Source organism: Diadema setosum, chromosome 1, assembly GCF_964275005.1.
Source record: "Diadema setosum chromosome 1, eeDiaSeto1, whole genome shotgun sequence".
In the NCBI taxonomy this organism is placed as follows: Eukaryota; Metazoa; Echinodermata; class Echinoidea; order Diadematoida; family Diadematidae; genus Diadema; species Diadema setosum.
The window spans coordinates 38,255,778-38,274,414 of record NC_092685.1 but is presented as its reverse complement, the minus strand read 5'-3'; the positions used below and the strand labels follow the sequence as shown (position 1 = coordinate 38,274,414).

Genomic DNA, 18,637 nt, shown 5'->3' with positions numbered 1-18,637 from the left:
TGTGCTCTGCTTGAGATTCCTGTTATTGTGTACCGCGGAGACATTGGTGTATTGTGTTCATTTACCAGAATTTTGCCCTGTGACATACTTGTTAGCTAGGGCTAGCTGCTAAAGAACACATACCTTTGGAAAATATCCTTAGGACCTTAGATACAGGGATTTATATTCAGGGTAGTGAGGTAGATCATACTTATACTCAGGTATAAGTAGCTCTCTGGTATGTGTGTGTTGGTGGGTTGTTGTTTTTTTTTCACATCTGCCAAGTTTACATTTCATTTCAAAAACCATGTCTGGAGGAAATTTAGATAGCAATCATGTTTCAAGTTACTCAGAGCAAACCAAATGCACAAAAGGTAACTTTATACAAGAATTAATTGGACTGCTTTCATGAGAAATATTTCAGGTTCACAAGTATTATATTTCATATCCAAGTTTTATAAACTGCATGTTTGCTGTTATAGTGGCTACAGGCCTCATCATTAAAATATCATTGCACAAGAAGAAAAGTGTAGTGCATTTGTATGCTGATAGAAAGGACTAGATTCATAGCACTGCATTGTGCAGTAGAGATATTAGTCATTAGCTGTGACAAACATTTATGAAATCAAACGATAGGCAGTTTCATCTGACTCAACAATTAATGCCGGTTGGTATCCAGTGACTATGAACTTAATCCAGTAAGTGTGTGTTACTGTTGTTGTGTTTGTGTGTGTATATGCATGTGTGTTTGGCGCAGAGAGAAGGAGTTGTGTGTTTCTATGAAGTGCATGGTCATGCAGTGCCAGATGTAAATTCTTGGCTTCTAAAAAAATCTCATCATTGATTCAAATGGAGGCGAATCCCGACGGGATGGTGCCTGGCGGTGCGGTGTGAAAATTTTAGCATGCCTCTTTTTCGAGTGGATGATTAGCCATATTGCTGCTAGATCAGTAGACTCTCACCTCGCTTAATGAGTGTCCATTCAGTCGCGATGTGAGTTTAATTGCCGGCCATTCTCCAATGTTTTTCCCCAACTCAACCCTCCAAATGACGAGAATAATAGTAGCAGTGGCAATGCTGTTAGACTGTAGAGGAAAAAAGACCCGTAAACCAGTCCAAATGTTTTTAAAGCTGATATGTCTGATGATCCTTCATTGTATGGTTCCTGTCATGAAAAGGTATAGCAGGATGAAAGTGACTATATACAGTATGCATAGAAGTGGAAGATGTCTTCGAAGAAACTGTACTCATTTGACATCAAAACACATTCGATAAACAATATTCAACTTATAATCTTGTGATATTCAAGTGATGAAGTTGGCCCCCTTTATGTATAAAACCGAAAAAAACAGAAAAAAACAGACCACTTCTACTTACTTGAGTTCATTCTTCAGGGCTTATCCCATGAAGGAAGAGTGTGCCAGAAGTCAGCACATGATTTTCTGAGAGCAAATATTTCTACTATGATAGCTTATAAAATGATAAAGAGAAGTGCCTCCTTTAAGTGTAATATAGGAGGACTGACAAAATTAGCAGCGTACAATTTCTGCTGGCAGTTTTTTTTTTTTTTTTTTTATACTAATTTCTCAGTAAACCTTTGATTGATCTTCATAAATTGAAAGTTAGAAGCTGGTGTATCAAATAAGCTGTTTTGTCTAGGGAAGAATAGTCTACGTAGCATACTTGCCAACTAATAAGATTTTATCAGATTCAGTAAGATTTTTTACATTAAAGGGATCGTATAGTTTTGGTTGAGACCTAATTTCAGGTTTCTAACATTTTTTGGTGAGATAATGAGAAACCTCTTATGAAATATGAAAGAGTATGTAATTCCATGAGGAATTCAACGTTTATTTGATGAAAATTGGTTTTGAAATGGCTGAGATATCCAAAACAGAGCGATTCTTGAAAGTGTGGGACCCACACTTTATTATGATCGCTTTGTTTTACTTTATTTTTGGATGTTTCAGTCATTCCAAACCCGATTTTCATCAGATAAACTTTGAATTCCTCTTAAAATGGTATGCTCTGTACTATTTCCTAAGTGTTTTCTTGGTATCTCGCGAAAAGTAAAAAGCCAAATTCTCATCTCCACCAATACTGTACCATCCCTTTAAGAATAGCAAAATAAGATTTTCTGTCAGAGAAATAAGATTTCAAAAAAATATTTAGATATACCTTTCATGTGTATTTTCTGAAGATTTGACTGAAAGTAAGATTTTTAACTTCAGTTTGCATATAAAATAAGATTTTTGCAATCCACGAGTAAGATATTTCATCTTGAAATGTTGGCAGGTATGATGTAGTAATGAAAGTGAAAGCTGCACTTGGCCTTTGGGAATAATTAATTGCTTGATAAAAATAATTTTGCCATATCATTCATTCACGTTGGTCGCAATAGTTCAGCTGTTGCGTTTCTCACTTTCACATGAAGTTTAGTGGAAAGTTATAAAGGCTATACCAAGTGGCAACTCTGCACCTAAGGGCTACACACAGGTTCTCTTCAAGAATTTGCTCTTTGTCTGCCACTATGATGGTGAGAGAGAAGAAAAAAAAAGCCCCAAGATGAATATTGTGTACAATGTACACAGAATGTAGACAGCCAACCACATCCAACCAAACGAGTTAATGCACATTGTAAGTAATCCATCTGCCAAAACAGTATCAGGGCCGTATCGTATCTCGCCATAAATGTCACCGTGCCCAATATGTCGCTTCTCATTTTCGCGCATCTCAGACGATGAAGATGCGTGTCTGCAGATGGTGTCAAGTCATTGAGAATGAGAGAATTTTTTTTTTTGACACGTCTCTTTTCTATATCTTTCCAATATATACCATTTTATCATTTGTCCCCAAAAATATGAGCATGTTCAGAGTAAAGAATCTTGCAAAGAAGTCTACGAAGAAATTAGTCAGAATAATCCTGTCTGTACATGTGATGGAAATGGAAACAACATGAGTGTTATTAAAAAGGCTAGCTACCTGATTACAACAATAATAACAATGTGATGATGATAATGATGGATATGGTGATGTTTCATAACAGTGATAGTGAATAGTGATGATAATGATAATTGAGATATTGAAAATGGTATCTATGAATGATAAGAAGGTTAGTAATACTACCGAAAAGTCTTCTGACTGTCATAGTGTTGCATTCGTGTACTCTATAAATTTAAATGATCTCAGTGATCAATGTATCATCACTCATGACAACATGGATGTAACTGTATTACAATATATGATTTATTATCTTGAAACGTGGATTACAAAAAATATAGCAATGCAAATGCATATCACAGAAACAGTTCCTTAAGCAAATATCACATTAAAATAATGCGAGTTTACAGTCATTGTAACAATTAAAGATAGTCAGTTTTTAAGAAAAATTGCCCCCCAAAAAAATTACTTTAGATTTGTATCCTTGATATGAAATAGTGAGGAATATCCTTGTGGTATATATTAACATCTGTTGAGAAACTTTGTTAGTATTGTGATGATCATAAGTTCTGTCAGAGAAGAGAACTAGAAACAGATTTCAGATTGCTCTTTTTTTTTTCTGATGTGAAAAGAAATTGTTGAGTGTAGATTTCATTAGTACCACTGTCTGATCAGCCACAATTTTGCCACAATCAATGAAATTGATATATATTTGCCCAGTTTCATTTTGCTCATCAAATGATGCTAAAGTTGCGGCCGAATATTGTGTTACACTTCGTCATTGTCGGGAGAACTGAACCAGAAATCTAATTTCCCCCTAATCAGATGAGGCTTGCAGTGCTAGCGACATATGATCTCAATTAGGAATGGGCTATGGTCAGAGTCACCATACGAGTCGTGCCACCAGACGCAGAGGCTTTATAAAGGCAATCGACTCCAGCTTTATTGATATTCCTCACTGCAATCAATAGACATCAAGGATTTGCTGGTGCGAGGGAGCGGTTGGTGTAATTAGACATTTCATTTCCTAGTGTGTACATTGGCTTCAGAGTGCAGGGTGGCAAAAGACGCGACAGTTTTTGTGCCTCTGGTATTTTCCCGACATGAGTAGATTGATATAAGATGGATTGTATAAAATGCAAACTTTACCGCCATGACATCCACGCTGGTCTTCAGAACCTTTAGTTTGTATTTCATATATTTTTTCTCGTAAACTTTGATCGAGAGGTGGCATTTTCTTCACTTCACGGATGATTGAATACGTTTGGATATTGTGTTGATCAAGAATGATTAGCCAAATACAGCCACTGCTGGCACGATATGATGTATTGCTGTAGATTAAAGTGGGGTGTGTATGGCAATCATGTAATTTTGTGTGGAGGGGGCAAAACATCACCTAGACATTGGTTTGCCTGAATAGCCATTAGAAACGTAATTTATTACAATCAAATGACAAATAAGATCGAATATGTTTATATAATTCAAACATATGCATATATTTCATATGTTCAGACATTTTTTTTTTCTGGTTTTGATCTGTTGAAGTGTTTTCATAAGATTTCAAGGTGTCTAATACAGATCACTACATTTTCTAGGGAAAAAAAAACAAATATGGGTCACAGTTGTAATCAAATATGTGATATGCACAAGCAAGAAGAGAAATATATAGGAGACTCCTGATGAGGTTATGGATTAGATTTCTCATCATTCTTATAACCCAACCCAGACAAAGCTTTCATTCTTGTGGCATTATTCATGTGAAAGAAGATGGTAGCTATGTCTGCTGGCAAGTTGAAACCAGATATTGGGTATTTTTAAAAAACAAAATTTTGTTGATTCTCATTTGACTGGAATAATCCATGATGAGATATTTAGTGTGCTCTCACCGAGTGTTTCAATCATAATTCCTGGCCCCATGTATCAATATCTATTAAAGTCTGAAGTGTTTATCATGTACAGAATGCATTAATTATTTGTATTGATTTTTTTTTTTAATGGACAAGCTCAGCAAGGAATGCAGTAAATATTGATTCAAAATGAAATTGAAAAGCTGTCCAAGGGTTCCAGGCTGTGTTCATCCTTCATAAACCATTATTGAGTCTTGACAAAAATAGACTCATGATTGCTTGGTGGGTATATCACTCTACCAACATTATGCTTGTGAAGTAAACTATTCCATGCATGATATGATTCATGGAAAATGAAATATTCTTTAAGAATTTGTAAAAAGTCTCAGATGGAAAAAAAAAACACCATTATTTTTGTTTCCATTTGAAGAACAATGTGATGATATCATAAACCAAATATTGAACATTGCAATTAATTACACATTTTCAATGAACTCACAAAATATGGGAAAGAAACAGAAGTCCACTCTGGCAAACACACAGAACCACAAGTTTGGCATATACTGCACCACATAATACTAACACCACATGATACTAACACCACATGATACTAACATGAATTATTACCAGCTTATGGCACTTTGTGGACATTGGGAAAAAAGTGGCCATTAAACTTCACCTTAAGTGCACTTGCGTTTTAACTTCAATTTTGGCATGTATATTGTAAAGAGAGTAATGCAGGTCATTATGAAAGGATGGCATTGTATGGAAATATTGTAAATCTGCCCATTAAACTTGGCCTTTAAATGCACTTGGTAGTTGATGCACATTTTTATGCAGGTGGTTTCATCTCTATTATGCTGTGAAGTGGGTATTTCAATTGGGCTGGAGACTAGTTGGCGACCGTGTGGCATCTTGAGTCTCCCTGGTTGCGGAGTGGCGGCAGAGATGTCTTCGTGACGTCTCCGCGATGTCTGCGCAACCTCTCTAAAAGTGTAGCTGAGTCTCAGTGGAGTCACAAGAGAATTGAACATGTTCATTTTTTTTTTCTTTTTTGACACCCTTTCCAGTCTGCAGCTAGTCGCAGAGACATCTCTTGTGACATCTCCTTAGTCACGAAATCTGTAATTTAGTGGCAAAATTGGTTTTTTTTGTTGTTGAGAAGTTACAATGTCAAATTTGGTCTCATTGCTATTTCGTCAACAAAATTGTAATTTTGTGACAAAATTGACATTGTCACTTGTCAAAAAAATCAATTTCATCACAAAATTACAGAAACTACAGAGACCATGCGACACTTGCACCCCGTGCATAACCAAGGAGGTACTCGCCTAGTACCTCCCATGCGTAACTATGAGTGTATCCTCGAAGTTAGCTTTATTCTAGACCACCATCTGAATGTGACTGAAGCTGATGAGAACTGCAACCTTTATCAGAGGTAGAATATTTCGTCTTTGTGCAAAACATTTCTCTCAGGATGAAAGAATTCGGGGAAAAAAATAGTACTGATCAAAATTGAGATCAGCATACATTACATTAACATGGGAACTCTGGGTATTACAAAGGAACAATTCAAAATGATATTTCAGAAGTGTTTGAATTTGCTGTTCTTACCACTGAAATACCATTGAGATGAAAATGTGAAAGAAAGCTCCCTGTTTGTAGCATCAGGGACAAACTGAGTAAGACCCGTAGGTAATAAAGTCTATTCTTCGTGTGTTCTCTACTGTCTTGACCCATTATATATGATTTTTTTTTTAAAGAAAAATTAAAAGATAAGGAACCATTGCTATTCACTGGAGATGAGGGGGGGGGGGTGTTTCATAAAGCTGTTCTTAAAGGGACTGTACAGTAGTGGTTGTGGTGGGGGTTCATGTTTTGAACATTCCTAAGTGAGATAATGAGAAACCTCTTATGAAATATGAAAGAGCATGTGATTTTAAGAAGGATTCAACGTTTATTCGATGAAAATTGGTTTTCAAATGGCTGAGATATCCCCAAAAGTGATAATAATAAAAGGCGACATGCCCCACCTTTATTAGGATCTCTTTGTTTCACCTTGTTTTTGGATATCTCAGCCATTTCAAAACCGATTTTCATCAAATAAACTTTTGATACCCTTTAGAAGTGCATGCTCTTTGACATCTCATAGAGAGGTTTCTGAATATCTCGCAAAACGTTAAATGCTAAATCCTCACCCCGACCAGAACTGTACACACCCTTTAAAGTTACGAACAACTTAAGAACAACTGGTGATCTTGTGCTGAATTTTTGTGCTGAATTATTGAAATTGTGATAAGTATAGCACATCAGAACGTGTTCCAGTCATAGTCATTCTTAAGTCGTTCGTAACCCCCCCCCCGTCAGCGGACTTACACTGAGTTTGATATCACTGGATACCCTCTGGGGTCATGTTCTGGGAATACTCGACTCAGTGAAGTAATTAGGTGATACGCTATCAGCGTATCACCTATTGTGATTGTCAAAATCTCTCTTTATTTTTTTTTATTCTTCTTTCTTTCTGGACAATTTTGTGTCGTCAATATCTCAAGAATGACATTACGAAATAACATGACATTTTCAGTCAACATGTCTCATGACAAAATCTAGCCACAATAAGGTTTTCATGACAGCAACATATCTATGACGTCATCTAGGCGCCATTTTGTGATTTTCGGACCTTGTCACATGATCGATCATAACTTCATAACTAGATGTCATTTCTGTATCATTTTCGGTGGACACCAAGTTCAGGTCACACTCTATCTTACTTTTTAACGCTAGTTACACAGGTCATCATTACGCGCGCGTAAGCGCGCGTCAAAATTTTAAAAGGCTCAAAACGACTTCCCAATGGGAAATCTCGAAGTTTCAGACAATTTTAAGCGTTTCAAACATTTTCTCGCGTGCGCGTCCGTCCGCGCAATTTCGCGCGCAGAGCCCGTAAGCAACATGAAAATGCAATTTTTTTGACTGATTTGGATTCCTGATACTTTGAGTAACAATATCCATTGATTTCCGATCGATTTCGACCTATAACAAAGGAATGCACTGGCGTCAAAGTTGAAATTCCGCGTGCGCGTCTTTCTGCAAATATAGTGAAAAAACATGTCTTTGTTTATTTCGCCATAGCTCTTTAAATCGTCCGTCGACCCTATATTTCTATTGCATATTACAAAAGTATATGAATTGTAAATAACATTCCAACTATCAATATTGCCATGAAAACGCGATGACGTCATGATATTGTCATTTTAAATCAAAAAGGTGGAATTGATTTTTTTGAGCTACTGTTTCTGACATTCATTTGCTCGTATCTCTGTTGTTTAAGCTCAATATTATCCCAAATTCAGATATGTTGTACTTTGAACATTTGCCTCTCAAGTCCATGTGATGGTTTTGAAATATGATAACGTCATCATACTAGAAATTGTGATTAAAGGTAAAGACTCAAAATTGGACAAGTTTACGTGTTATGTCTATGGGAGGTGATTTTTTTTAGAACCATGCATTCACTTGACAACGTTTAAGCACCTTTATCTCAGCTGATTTAGCTCCATTTCCTCTGAAAGTTAAGTATGTTGTAGCTCAGACAATAAGCTGCAGTCATCATGCATTTTATGTTTTCAAATCTCCTCATCAGGTCGACAATTTTATAGTTAAAGACTGAAAATGAGAACGCAATCTGTACGGAACGATTCCCGATTGTTCTTTGCAACTGTATATTGGTCGAATCCACGCGGCCACTTGTGGGAAGTTGAATAGCGCCATCTCAATCAGCAGTGTCACGATAGTATTATCATATATCTAAGTTTCGCATGGGATCTTCAGGATAGCCGTGTGGCGAAATCGCTTAGCGCGCTGGGTGTTGATAACGCCATACCCGAACGGCGAGAAGTTCGACTCCCGCAGGAGTTTTCTCTTTCTTTCTTTTTCTTTTTTTTCGGCAGTTCAGCTTTACTCCGATGTCATTTATCGTATTATTTTATCAAGTATACGTAACCCGTGAACACGGCTGCTCTATTTCCCTTGTTTTGTATTGGAGATTTGGAGATTGGGTTTACTTCATTAATTTTGTCACACTTAATGTTGTAAATTGCCCCTTGTTACAGTGTCCCGCTTGCCACCTTTCGTTTCCTCGTTCCTTTTCTCTTCATTGGTTCTTGTTATATTGTAACAGGATAGGTAGGAACATGTACGTTTAGATAACTGGCAGGAATGGGAGCTGATATGATTAGCTCTAGTCCAGGTGTATGGCGTCTCGCTCATCTCTTTGAAATTCCAGGTTGTTATTGTTTGACCCAATAACGGAGTTGTAGACAGGTTTTATGTTGCTATAGAGGTATCTTGTGCCACATGAATGGAAGGCATCACTGTTTAGTAGTAGTAATGAACTTTTTCATGTTGTAAATGATATAAAGATATGAATTTCACATCCAATCTTCGGGACAGCCGTGTGGCTTTATAGTCGCTTAGCGCGCTGCATGGTCATTATGCACTACCTTAGGACGAGATGTTCGGGACCCGCAGGACGCTATTATTTTTTTTTTCTCTCTCTCTTTCTTTGTTTTTCTTTTGGCAGTTCAGCTTCATTCCGATGTCATTACCCCACGACACACAGTCACTCAAGTTCCTTTTTTTTTTTTGTCGGAGGCTGGAGGTTGGATTTGCTTCATTTATCATACGTAATGTTGTAAATTGCCCTTGGTATACAGTGCCCCGCTTGCCACCTTTCGTTTTCTCTTTCCTTTTCTCTACGTTTGTTCCTGTTATACACTGCACAAGACAGGTCGGAAAATAATTTACATAACTCAACTGGAGCAGCTGAATAAATTAACTCTAGGCCAGGTGTATGGCGTCTCGCTCGTCTCTTTGAAATTCCAGGTTGTTATTGTTTGACCCAATAAAGGAATTGTAGACAGGTTTTATGTTGCTATAGAGGTATCTTGTGCCACATGAGTAGAAGGCATCACTGTTTAGTAGTAGTAATGGACTTTTTCATGTCCCTCCATGTCAATTATAGTGTGTTCAAAGGGGTTGTGTGTCTATCTGCCAAAGAAAAGGAAAACCTTATTTTCGTCATGGCTATTTCTCTATACGTAACCGTAGGTGATGAGTGTTGTTGGTATCTGAGCAGTGAAAAACACAGCATCAGGCTAAAATCCCCCTTAGTTATACGCGCTAAGCGTTCAATTTGATATATCTTTATTTATGTAGTCAATCACTGCTAATGGAGTTACAGAATTATGTTATGACACCTTTCACTGAGAGTTTGTAAAGCAAAGTTTATGGACAAGGCAAGCAATTGTACAGGAATAATACCAATGATTTCAGAGGGAAATTATGGTATACCTAAATGTAAGGGTATCATTGCTTTGGAATTGCTGAGAAAATATCTTGGCACGAGGGCTTCCACCTCTAATAACTGATCCCTTTGAAGATGTGTCGGTCACGGGTGATCGTCAGGATTCATCTTTCACGTAGAAGCTTCCACACTCTTAGTTCGAGAAGACTTACCATCATACTTTTTATTGTGATTAAAGGTAAGGACTCAAAATCAGACAAGTTGACGTGTTATGTCTATGGGAGGTGATTTTTTTTTTTAAAACCATGAATTGACTTGACAACGTTTAAGCACCTTTATTTCAGCTGATTTTGCTCCATTTCCTCTGAAACTTAAGTATGTGGTAAGTCAGACAATAAGCTGCAGTAGTCATGCATTTTATTTTTTTTCAAATCTCCTCATCAGGTTGATAATTTTGCAGCTAAAAACTGAAAATGAGAATGGAATGTGGACCAAACGATTCCTGAATCATCTTTCACATATAAGCTTACGTTCCTCATATTTTCTCGTCAAGACGTACATGGCCGAGAGGATAAAGGCGACGTCACAAGAGACGTGAGGTTGCATACGTACGGGTTCGAACCCCATAAGAGCACGAAACAAAATACTTCCATCTTTTGCTTTTTTTCTTTTATGGAGTATTCACCTTCGTCCATGTAGAAATCACGTTTTCATGTAAACGTACACACACACACAGGTACAGACACACACACACACATACAATATCCCTTTGTTTTGTGTAGGAGACCACATTGCTTTGACTGTCAACTTGGACTTGAAATTACAAATGTTAAAGTGAAGATGACTCTTAAAAGACCGCATGGCCATGTTTGATTTTCTTTTACAATATAAAGTCCTATTGGTAAATACTCATTCACATATCCTTTCCAATCAACTTACTTGGACACGCCGACACCACACGAAATTTTCAATTGGTTGCATGACAGAAACAATTTCATCTGAATTATGTAGGACTGTATAAAGAATTGGACTTCACGAATATTTCTCAATATTACTTCAAGTCGCTACTTAACATTATTTTCGTTGTCGATCACTGAAAATGAGAACGGAATCTGGTCGAAACGATTCCCGATTTATCTTTGCAACTGTACATTGATCTAATCCACGCGGCCACTCGTGGGAAGTTGAATAGCGCTATCAGTCACTTGACGTATATCGCCAAAAAACTGAATATCAATGTAAGTTTGTGTTGTGTATAGCATACATAGATAGATTTAAGTTTCGCAGAAGATCTTCGGATCTTCCGTGAGGCAGAATCGCTAAGCACGCTGCGTGTTTATAATGCCCGACCGGAAGGAGAGAAGTTAATCGAGTCCCGCAGGACTTTTTCCTTTTATTTCTTTTTTCTTTTCTTTTTCTGCAGTTCAGCTTCACTCTGATGTCATGAACACAGCTACACTATTTCCCTTGTTTTGTATTGGAGTTTGGAGGTTGGGATTGCTTCTTTAATTTTGTCACACGTTATGTTGCAAATTGCCCCTTGAAACAGTACCCCGCTTGCCACCATTCGTTTTCTCTTTCCTTTTCTCTTCATTTGTTCTTGTTATACTGTAGCAGGATATTTAGGAACGTGTACGTTTACATAACTAACAGGAATGGGAACTGAATTAATTAACTCTAGTCCAGGTGCATGGCGTCTCGCTTATCTCTTTGGAATTCCAGGTTGTTATTGTTTGACCAAATAACGGAGTTAAAGACAGGCAGGGAAGGAAGTGACTTGATATTGCTTCATAATGAGAAATTTCGGGCAACACCTTTCCAAGTGTAGTGATTATGACGGGGTTCTCTGTCGTTTATTTTCGTCATGGCTGTTTCACTACAGTAGTTTAGCCATAGGTGATAATATGTTGTTGGCATCTGGGAGAATAGAACAGATCAGTACCAAACTGGAATAGCCCTATAAGCAATGTGGTAAGCGTTCAATTTTTTTGCATTATCTTTCTTCTTTAAAGTCAATCACTACTGATCGAAATACACAATATAATATGACACGTTCCATTGGTAGTTTAGGAAAAGGGAGTTAATGCACGATGCAATGATAAATGTGCTACCATTGATTTTAGAGACGTCATTGTGGTGTGGTACTGGTGATGGTAAGGGAACCATAGATTGCTTTTAAAGTAATGAGACAATCATTGGACCTTTGCATCAAGACCGTATTCCCATCTAGAATATAATGCATGTTCGTGCGGCGTTTTTTTTTTTTTTTGAATCCTGACGTGGACATTTTCTTTTTCTTGTTTTTAATTTAAGAATGTTATATCTAAATTTGTTTCTTTCCCCTAACATTTTTTTTTTTGGTTGAATATAAAGTTGGACGTTCCGTGACCGAGTAGAAGAGCAGCGATTTAGTTACAGTTTCAATGCATCTTGTTTACCATCTTCTCTGACATTAAATTGATGGTTTTTATATTTGACATTGTCTGTCTATTTGCCTGTTTATGCTCATAAAACACTGCTATAACAACTAATACATTTGCTTCACTTGTCACACGCAATGATGTGGATTGCAGTTGTGCATGCAGTTTTACTTCCACCACCTTTCGTTTTTCTCTCCCCTTTTCCCTCACTTTGGTTTTGCTATACTGCAGATGGGAATGATTACAATAACATAACCCAACTTGAAGTAGGAATGAGAACTGAATAAATTAACTCTAGGCCAGGTGCATATAGCGTCTCGCTCATCTCTTCAGGTTGTCATTGTTCGAACAACGGAGTTGAAGACAGGCTTTATGTTGCTAACGAGGTATCTCGCGCCACATGAATGGAATGCATACGCTGTTTAGTATTAGTAATGAATTTTTTCATGTCCATCCCTGCCAATAAAAGTGAAGTGTGTTTGACGGGGTTCTGTGTCATTCTGCCCATGAGAAAGCAAAGTTTTATTTTCGCCATGGCTGTTTCTCTATGCGTGGCCGTGGGTGATGGGTGTTGTTGGCATCTGGGCAGAAAAGAACCGAGTATCATGCTGTAATACCCCCCCCCCCCCCCCCCCCCCCGTTAGGTTCTAAGCGTTCAATACGGTGGCATCTCTCTTCTTTATTATGTCAATCACTGCTGATGGAATTACAGAATTATGTTATGACACGTTTCACTCAAAGCTTAAAAAACAAAGTTTATGCACGATACAAGTAATGGTGCATGAGTCCTATAGACCATTGATTTTAGATGAGAAATTATGATATGCCTATAGTAGGGGTGTCATTGATTAGGAATTAATGACACGATTAAGCACTCCTTCCACTTCTAACTGTCCCCTTTGAATGTGTGTCGATCACGTGAGATCGTCATAAATTATCATTCACGTATAAGCTTACGTTCAAAGTGTACTCTTAGTTGGAGGAGACCTATAGTTGTATGGTTAAAGGCGATGTCTCTTTCGCTGGAGCCGTACGTTTGGCCCGTTTTTCTTTTGCCCTTTTCTCTTTAATTGAGGCATCACTTTCGTCCAGGATAAATCACATTCTCATGTAAACAGACTCACTTGCTCGATATCCCTTGTTTTGTATCGGAGGCTTCATTGGTTTTACTGCTGGTAAATCTCACAGGCTTGTATATAGCTGTAAGAGCTCTCTGAACTGATCATTATGATAGCAAGATTAGAGGGAGTCATATTGGTTATGTAAATAATGGTCAAAGGTCATGTTTTAAAAGGCCACTGTTAAAGCCAAGATGGTTATAAACATTTAATTGTCATGTTTTATTTGTACGTGCCGAGGATCACTTGGACCCCGTTTACAGTGCGAAGCTCGGCCGCGCCGAGCCCACCTTCATTTCGGTGTAAACGCGCAAAAGGCCCAATGAGGGGCCAAAATTGTCCTCGCATTAGGCCACGCTCTGGAGGTGGTCTCGGCCGCGGCCGAGCCGCGGTCGCGCCCGGCCTTTTTCTCAGTGTAAATGCAAATTGGGCTAAATGCGCGGCCAATTTTAGTCTGGTTTCCAAACCCTAGCCTGTACTATTTCGCTATTCAGGATATTAACCACTTCAACGTCGAAAACTAGTATAGTTTAAGGTGGTTTTGTCCTGCAAAGGATTTTCTCCTTCGGGAAAGGCCTTTGCCCGAACGGCGATTTTGTCGTCACGGAATTCAGTTGGCAAAGGATCTGAAAACCAGACAATACCAAATTGCGTTTGTTTACAAGTAGAGCGCCACTACGACAAAATATTGAAAGGTTTGAATCGAAAGCGCGGCCGAGCCCGGCAGTGTAAACGGACTAACTTGCGGGGCTCGGCCACGCAATTGAGGTTGGCCTTGGCCGCGGCAAAAGTGATCTGAATAATGTAGGCCCAAAAAAGTTCAACTAAGTATCTCATTATAACTTCAAGGTGCTATATTACATTCTTTTCTTTGTCGATCACGGATGACCGACATCTGATGACCCCCAGCGTATCACCTAACTCGTCTTCAGTGTGACGAGTTTCATATCTCGTTATTTATGTGTTTACACCCTGGATATCAGCTTAGTATGCACAGCGTCATCTGAAATTAGACCGTGCAAGGGGCAAGCTACAACACCGGCGCAAGACTGGTATGAATGTAACCTGTGCACATATATGCCTCATTGAAGTTTTCTCAGATTATCAACCAGAGAGCGCACCGAAGAGGATCTAGAATTCCTCCACTTTGCAGGGTTCTCCAGTAGACCTGCCCCCGAACCAGGCCACAGGGGATGTCATGCCTTGCGCCCGTGACGTGCATTCAACATGCATCATGTCTTTGTCGGGGTGTCTAAACTCTTTTCCCCTTCGCTTCCCTGCCCCTTAACTTCTGATAGGGCTCCCTACGCCTCTACGCCCATTTTCATGACTGTGCTTACTGGTGCAATTACAAGCGAGAAGTTCGTGATGGAGGCAATTACAGGGGCATGCCAGGTGGCCAGAGCTCCATGAAAAAAAAAAAGGAAGACCCAATTTGAAATGACCAGAAGTGAACTCTCAGACAGTTGTCAGAACTACGCAGAATCTGCTGCAGCTTTATCCTGTCTCTCGGTCGTAAAATGGTGTACTGCCGTAGCAGGTCTAGTTGATAAGCCGAGAAAGAGCTTCTTACATTGTAGCATACCCCTCCTGAACAATATAGGCCTACCTATATGTGTGTATGTATAGATCAAATATAGTCACATGTGAAGAAACTTCAATCAACTGTAGATAGGATTACCATAGTAGTTGAAAGATGGCTACTGAAGATGCTAACTCTAGCATGTTTTCATAGAGGGAGGGATCTACCAATATTACTGTCATGCCATCTCAAAAAATTGTGACACATTACAATTTTTTTTTTCCATGGTTGATATGTGATTTTTTTTTTTCATAATGTGATATATTTTTAGTGAGTGAGAGCTACCACACACACATTTACTGTATACACCAAATATTTGGCAAGGGTGTTTTATTTTCTTGAATTTTGTGAGTCAGGTCGTATTCACAAATTTAAAAACACTGAGATATTGACTGTGATCTTGACATGATTGTGACGTGCACACATACATTTCTCTGTTCAGTATTTAATGTACTCCACGATAGAGAATTCAACCACTTGCGAAATCGTCAGGAAGTCCTGATTTGCGAAAAAATCAGACTCGCTAAATCTATGGCGTATATAGTACATGAAATGAAGATGAAAAAGCCTGAAGTGTAATGCTGTTATCCAAGATGTGTTATCTAAATAGAGTTTGTTAAAAGTCACAGCAAGTTTGTTTATCTTTTGTATTTGGTCATTTGTTTTTGAAAAAAAAGGAAAAAAAGATTAGGAGAATAGATATAAGGGTATGTGGTTTGATTCTTGAAGGGCATAGAAAAGGAGACGGTAAAGTTGGCAATCCCTACATTTACATAAACCTCGTGCTGGAAATCATTTTGTAGCTCTGAAATCATCTGAGCTGTAAAAGCACCACCAAGCAAAGCCATAAATATCATATAGGGTTTTTACATCCTTTGCGTGACTTTTAAGAATCTGCTATTTGTGCCAAGTATTTGCACAAACTTGATAAAGGTGACTGTAAACTTCCCCCAATGGATTAGTATTTATCCTGTCAATGAGATTGCCCTCTTCAATTTTTTTTTTTTTTTTTTTGAGGGGGGGAGCGAGTGGTGGTGGAAGTGATATTGAAGCAGAACCATAGTTGACGCCCACCTATCAGTGGTATTCGGAGCTGTTTTGTCTGGAAGCAGTTCAGGTATCACTGTCAGACTATCATTTGCCAACCTGTTTGACCTGGCAAACAAATTTGATACATCTCGAGAATAGACCGTCGTCATTCAGCTCACTTGGCGATTTCCTCTGATGCTTTAAAGATACAGTGTTGGGGAAAAAATAGTCAAATGGGACATATTATATTCTAATTGTCCTTTGTCTTGTTTATGAGGGTCTAGCTTTGAATTTCTTATCATGATAAGTAACCATGATATTGAGAAAAATTTTGAAACTAAGTCATGGCGTATACGATAGCTCTCGGGGAGTTGTTGGAGCTTTGGAGTTGTGATTCTCTGTATCAGCTCCAACAAAGATATTGGAATTCAAACATATGATGAAAAATTTATTCCACAACAAATTATGATATCACTGTCATTTGATATGAGAACATTTTATTCTCTGAGTGATCTTTACCGTAATGTGCATCAATTTTTTGATGTCTTTTTGATAAAGATTAACAAAATGAGATGAAAGCTATACAACTGCACATGCCCACTTTAAGAAAGCAAAAACTCAGTATGCTCTTCCAGGAGGGCTTTTCGTGAAAGTAGGCCATTATTGGAAGTGCCAGCCATTCCACTGACGGCAGAGGCATGAAAGAATGTTTATTGATCAAAGTCATGTGACCTTGTGTGGGGAGAAGTAGGAGGTAGGAGGGGGAGGGCGGAGTAGGAGGAGGAGGAGGAGGAGGGAGGTAGAGGTGGTAGTGGTGGTGGTGGTGGTGGTGGTTGGTCCTTCATGGGAGGAGACAGGAGGACCTGTGTTTGGCCCACTTACGTTTCATGGCTGCCCTGATTTTAGAGCGACTGCATGTCTCCTGCTTTTCTCTCTTCACCCATCACAGAGCACCAGCAGTTGGTCATGGGGCTGAAGCGGGAGCACAAGCAGACCGTGGAACGTCTTCAGGTGCGTAACATTTTCCACTCTCCATGGCATCCATCTCATCTTTGTTCATTAAGCATCACTTTCTTTGGTTTGTTTGCCGATTGCATACCCTGCTGTGATTTCAGTTATATTCTGTTTCTTTGTTGACAGTAAAAATCTTTCAATATTGCGCCAGCTATTTTTTATTCATATCTTTTGTGTTTAATGAACAAGCATCATTGCACCCTTTAGCTCTATATCATTCTTGATTCATCTGTTTTATATGATGATTGTATTTCTTGAGATATTGAACTGAAATAGAGTGAATTATCACTCCCTGATGTATATGTATAGATTGTTCATTACTGTTGCTCTTCTACTGAGGTTGTGTCGCCATGTAGCTGCTGTTTTGATCCAACTAGACTAACTATTTTATTTACTGATAAAAGAATCTTCAATGTTTAGCAATCTTACAACATCTATTACATTCTTGTAAAGAGAGAAAAGTGAATTCTTCAAAAGATGTAGTCCGTAGATAGATATTCTTTGGATATACATTTTTTTTTTCTAGCAGAATATCGTAAATCAAGTACTTCAGAATATTAAAAGCGCATTGTCTGTGCAATTAAAGACTTGCTATCATGGATACTGAGTATCTTGTCGTATTTGTGTTCTAAATTGCAGTCGGAACATGACCTGGAAGTATTTACTATGCGAGGTCAGCATGCAACTCTGATATGCTCATTGGAGGAACAGCTCGAAAATGTAAATCACAGACTCAAAGAGCTAGAGCTTGAACAGTTCAACCATTCAAACAAACAGTCTGTGGATGTGGCGGTGGAGACTGACAGGATTGAGATCAATAGGCAAGCCCTGCAGAAGCACATCGACAAGTTCGAGGAGTTCTCGCAGGAGCAGGACCTCTCCCAGAAGCCGTCACGGCACAAGGGGCGCAGCGAGTTCACCCAGACGTCCCCGCAGGAGGGCCCGTCGCAACCCTCGGAGGGCGCCTCTCCGCCAATTGTGCCACCGGGACCACCACCACCTCCAGTACCTCCAGCGCCACAGTCCCCACCCCTAGTGCCGGCTCCACCGGGGATGAACCATATACCGCCACCCCCACCTCCACTCCCTGGCCCACCCCCACCTCCCCCTCCTCCGGTGCCATTTTCGGGATCGGGTCCTCCACCACCCCCACCGCCAGCACCTCCGCTTATACCAGGTTCATCTCTTCCATTCCTGGGGCATGCTCTGCGGACTAAACCGTCGGGACCAAAGAAACCAGTAATTGAACCCAAAGTGCCAATGAAACCCCTGTACTGGAACAGACTACAGATGCACAAGCTTGCCAGCCAACAAGGAAATAACACGTAAGTTTGAGGACAAGAAACATAATTCATTCTTGTTTGGAAGTCGATAAAAAGTTGCTATTTAGAGTGTCTATTTTC

General features: G+C 39.0%; 1 protein-coding gene across 1 annotated transcript in view; it reads left to right on the top strand.

Moving 5' to 3' along the window:
- Positions 1-18,637, top strand: part of LOC140235296 (uncharacterized) — a 61,220-nt gene that overhangs the window by 21,467 nt on the left and 21,116 nt on the right. Inside the window, exons 4-5 of the mRNA XM_072315355.1 lie at positions 17,170-17,231; positions 17,874-18,559. Of these exons, the coding sequence (XP_072171456.1) occupies positions 17,170-17,231; positions 17,874-18,559 (748 nt within the window). The remainder of the gene's footprint in view (positions 1-17,169; positions 17,232-17,873; positions 18,560-18,637) is intronic.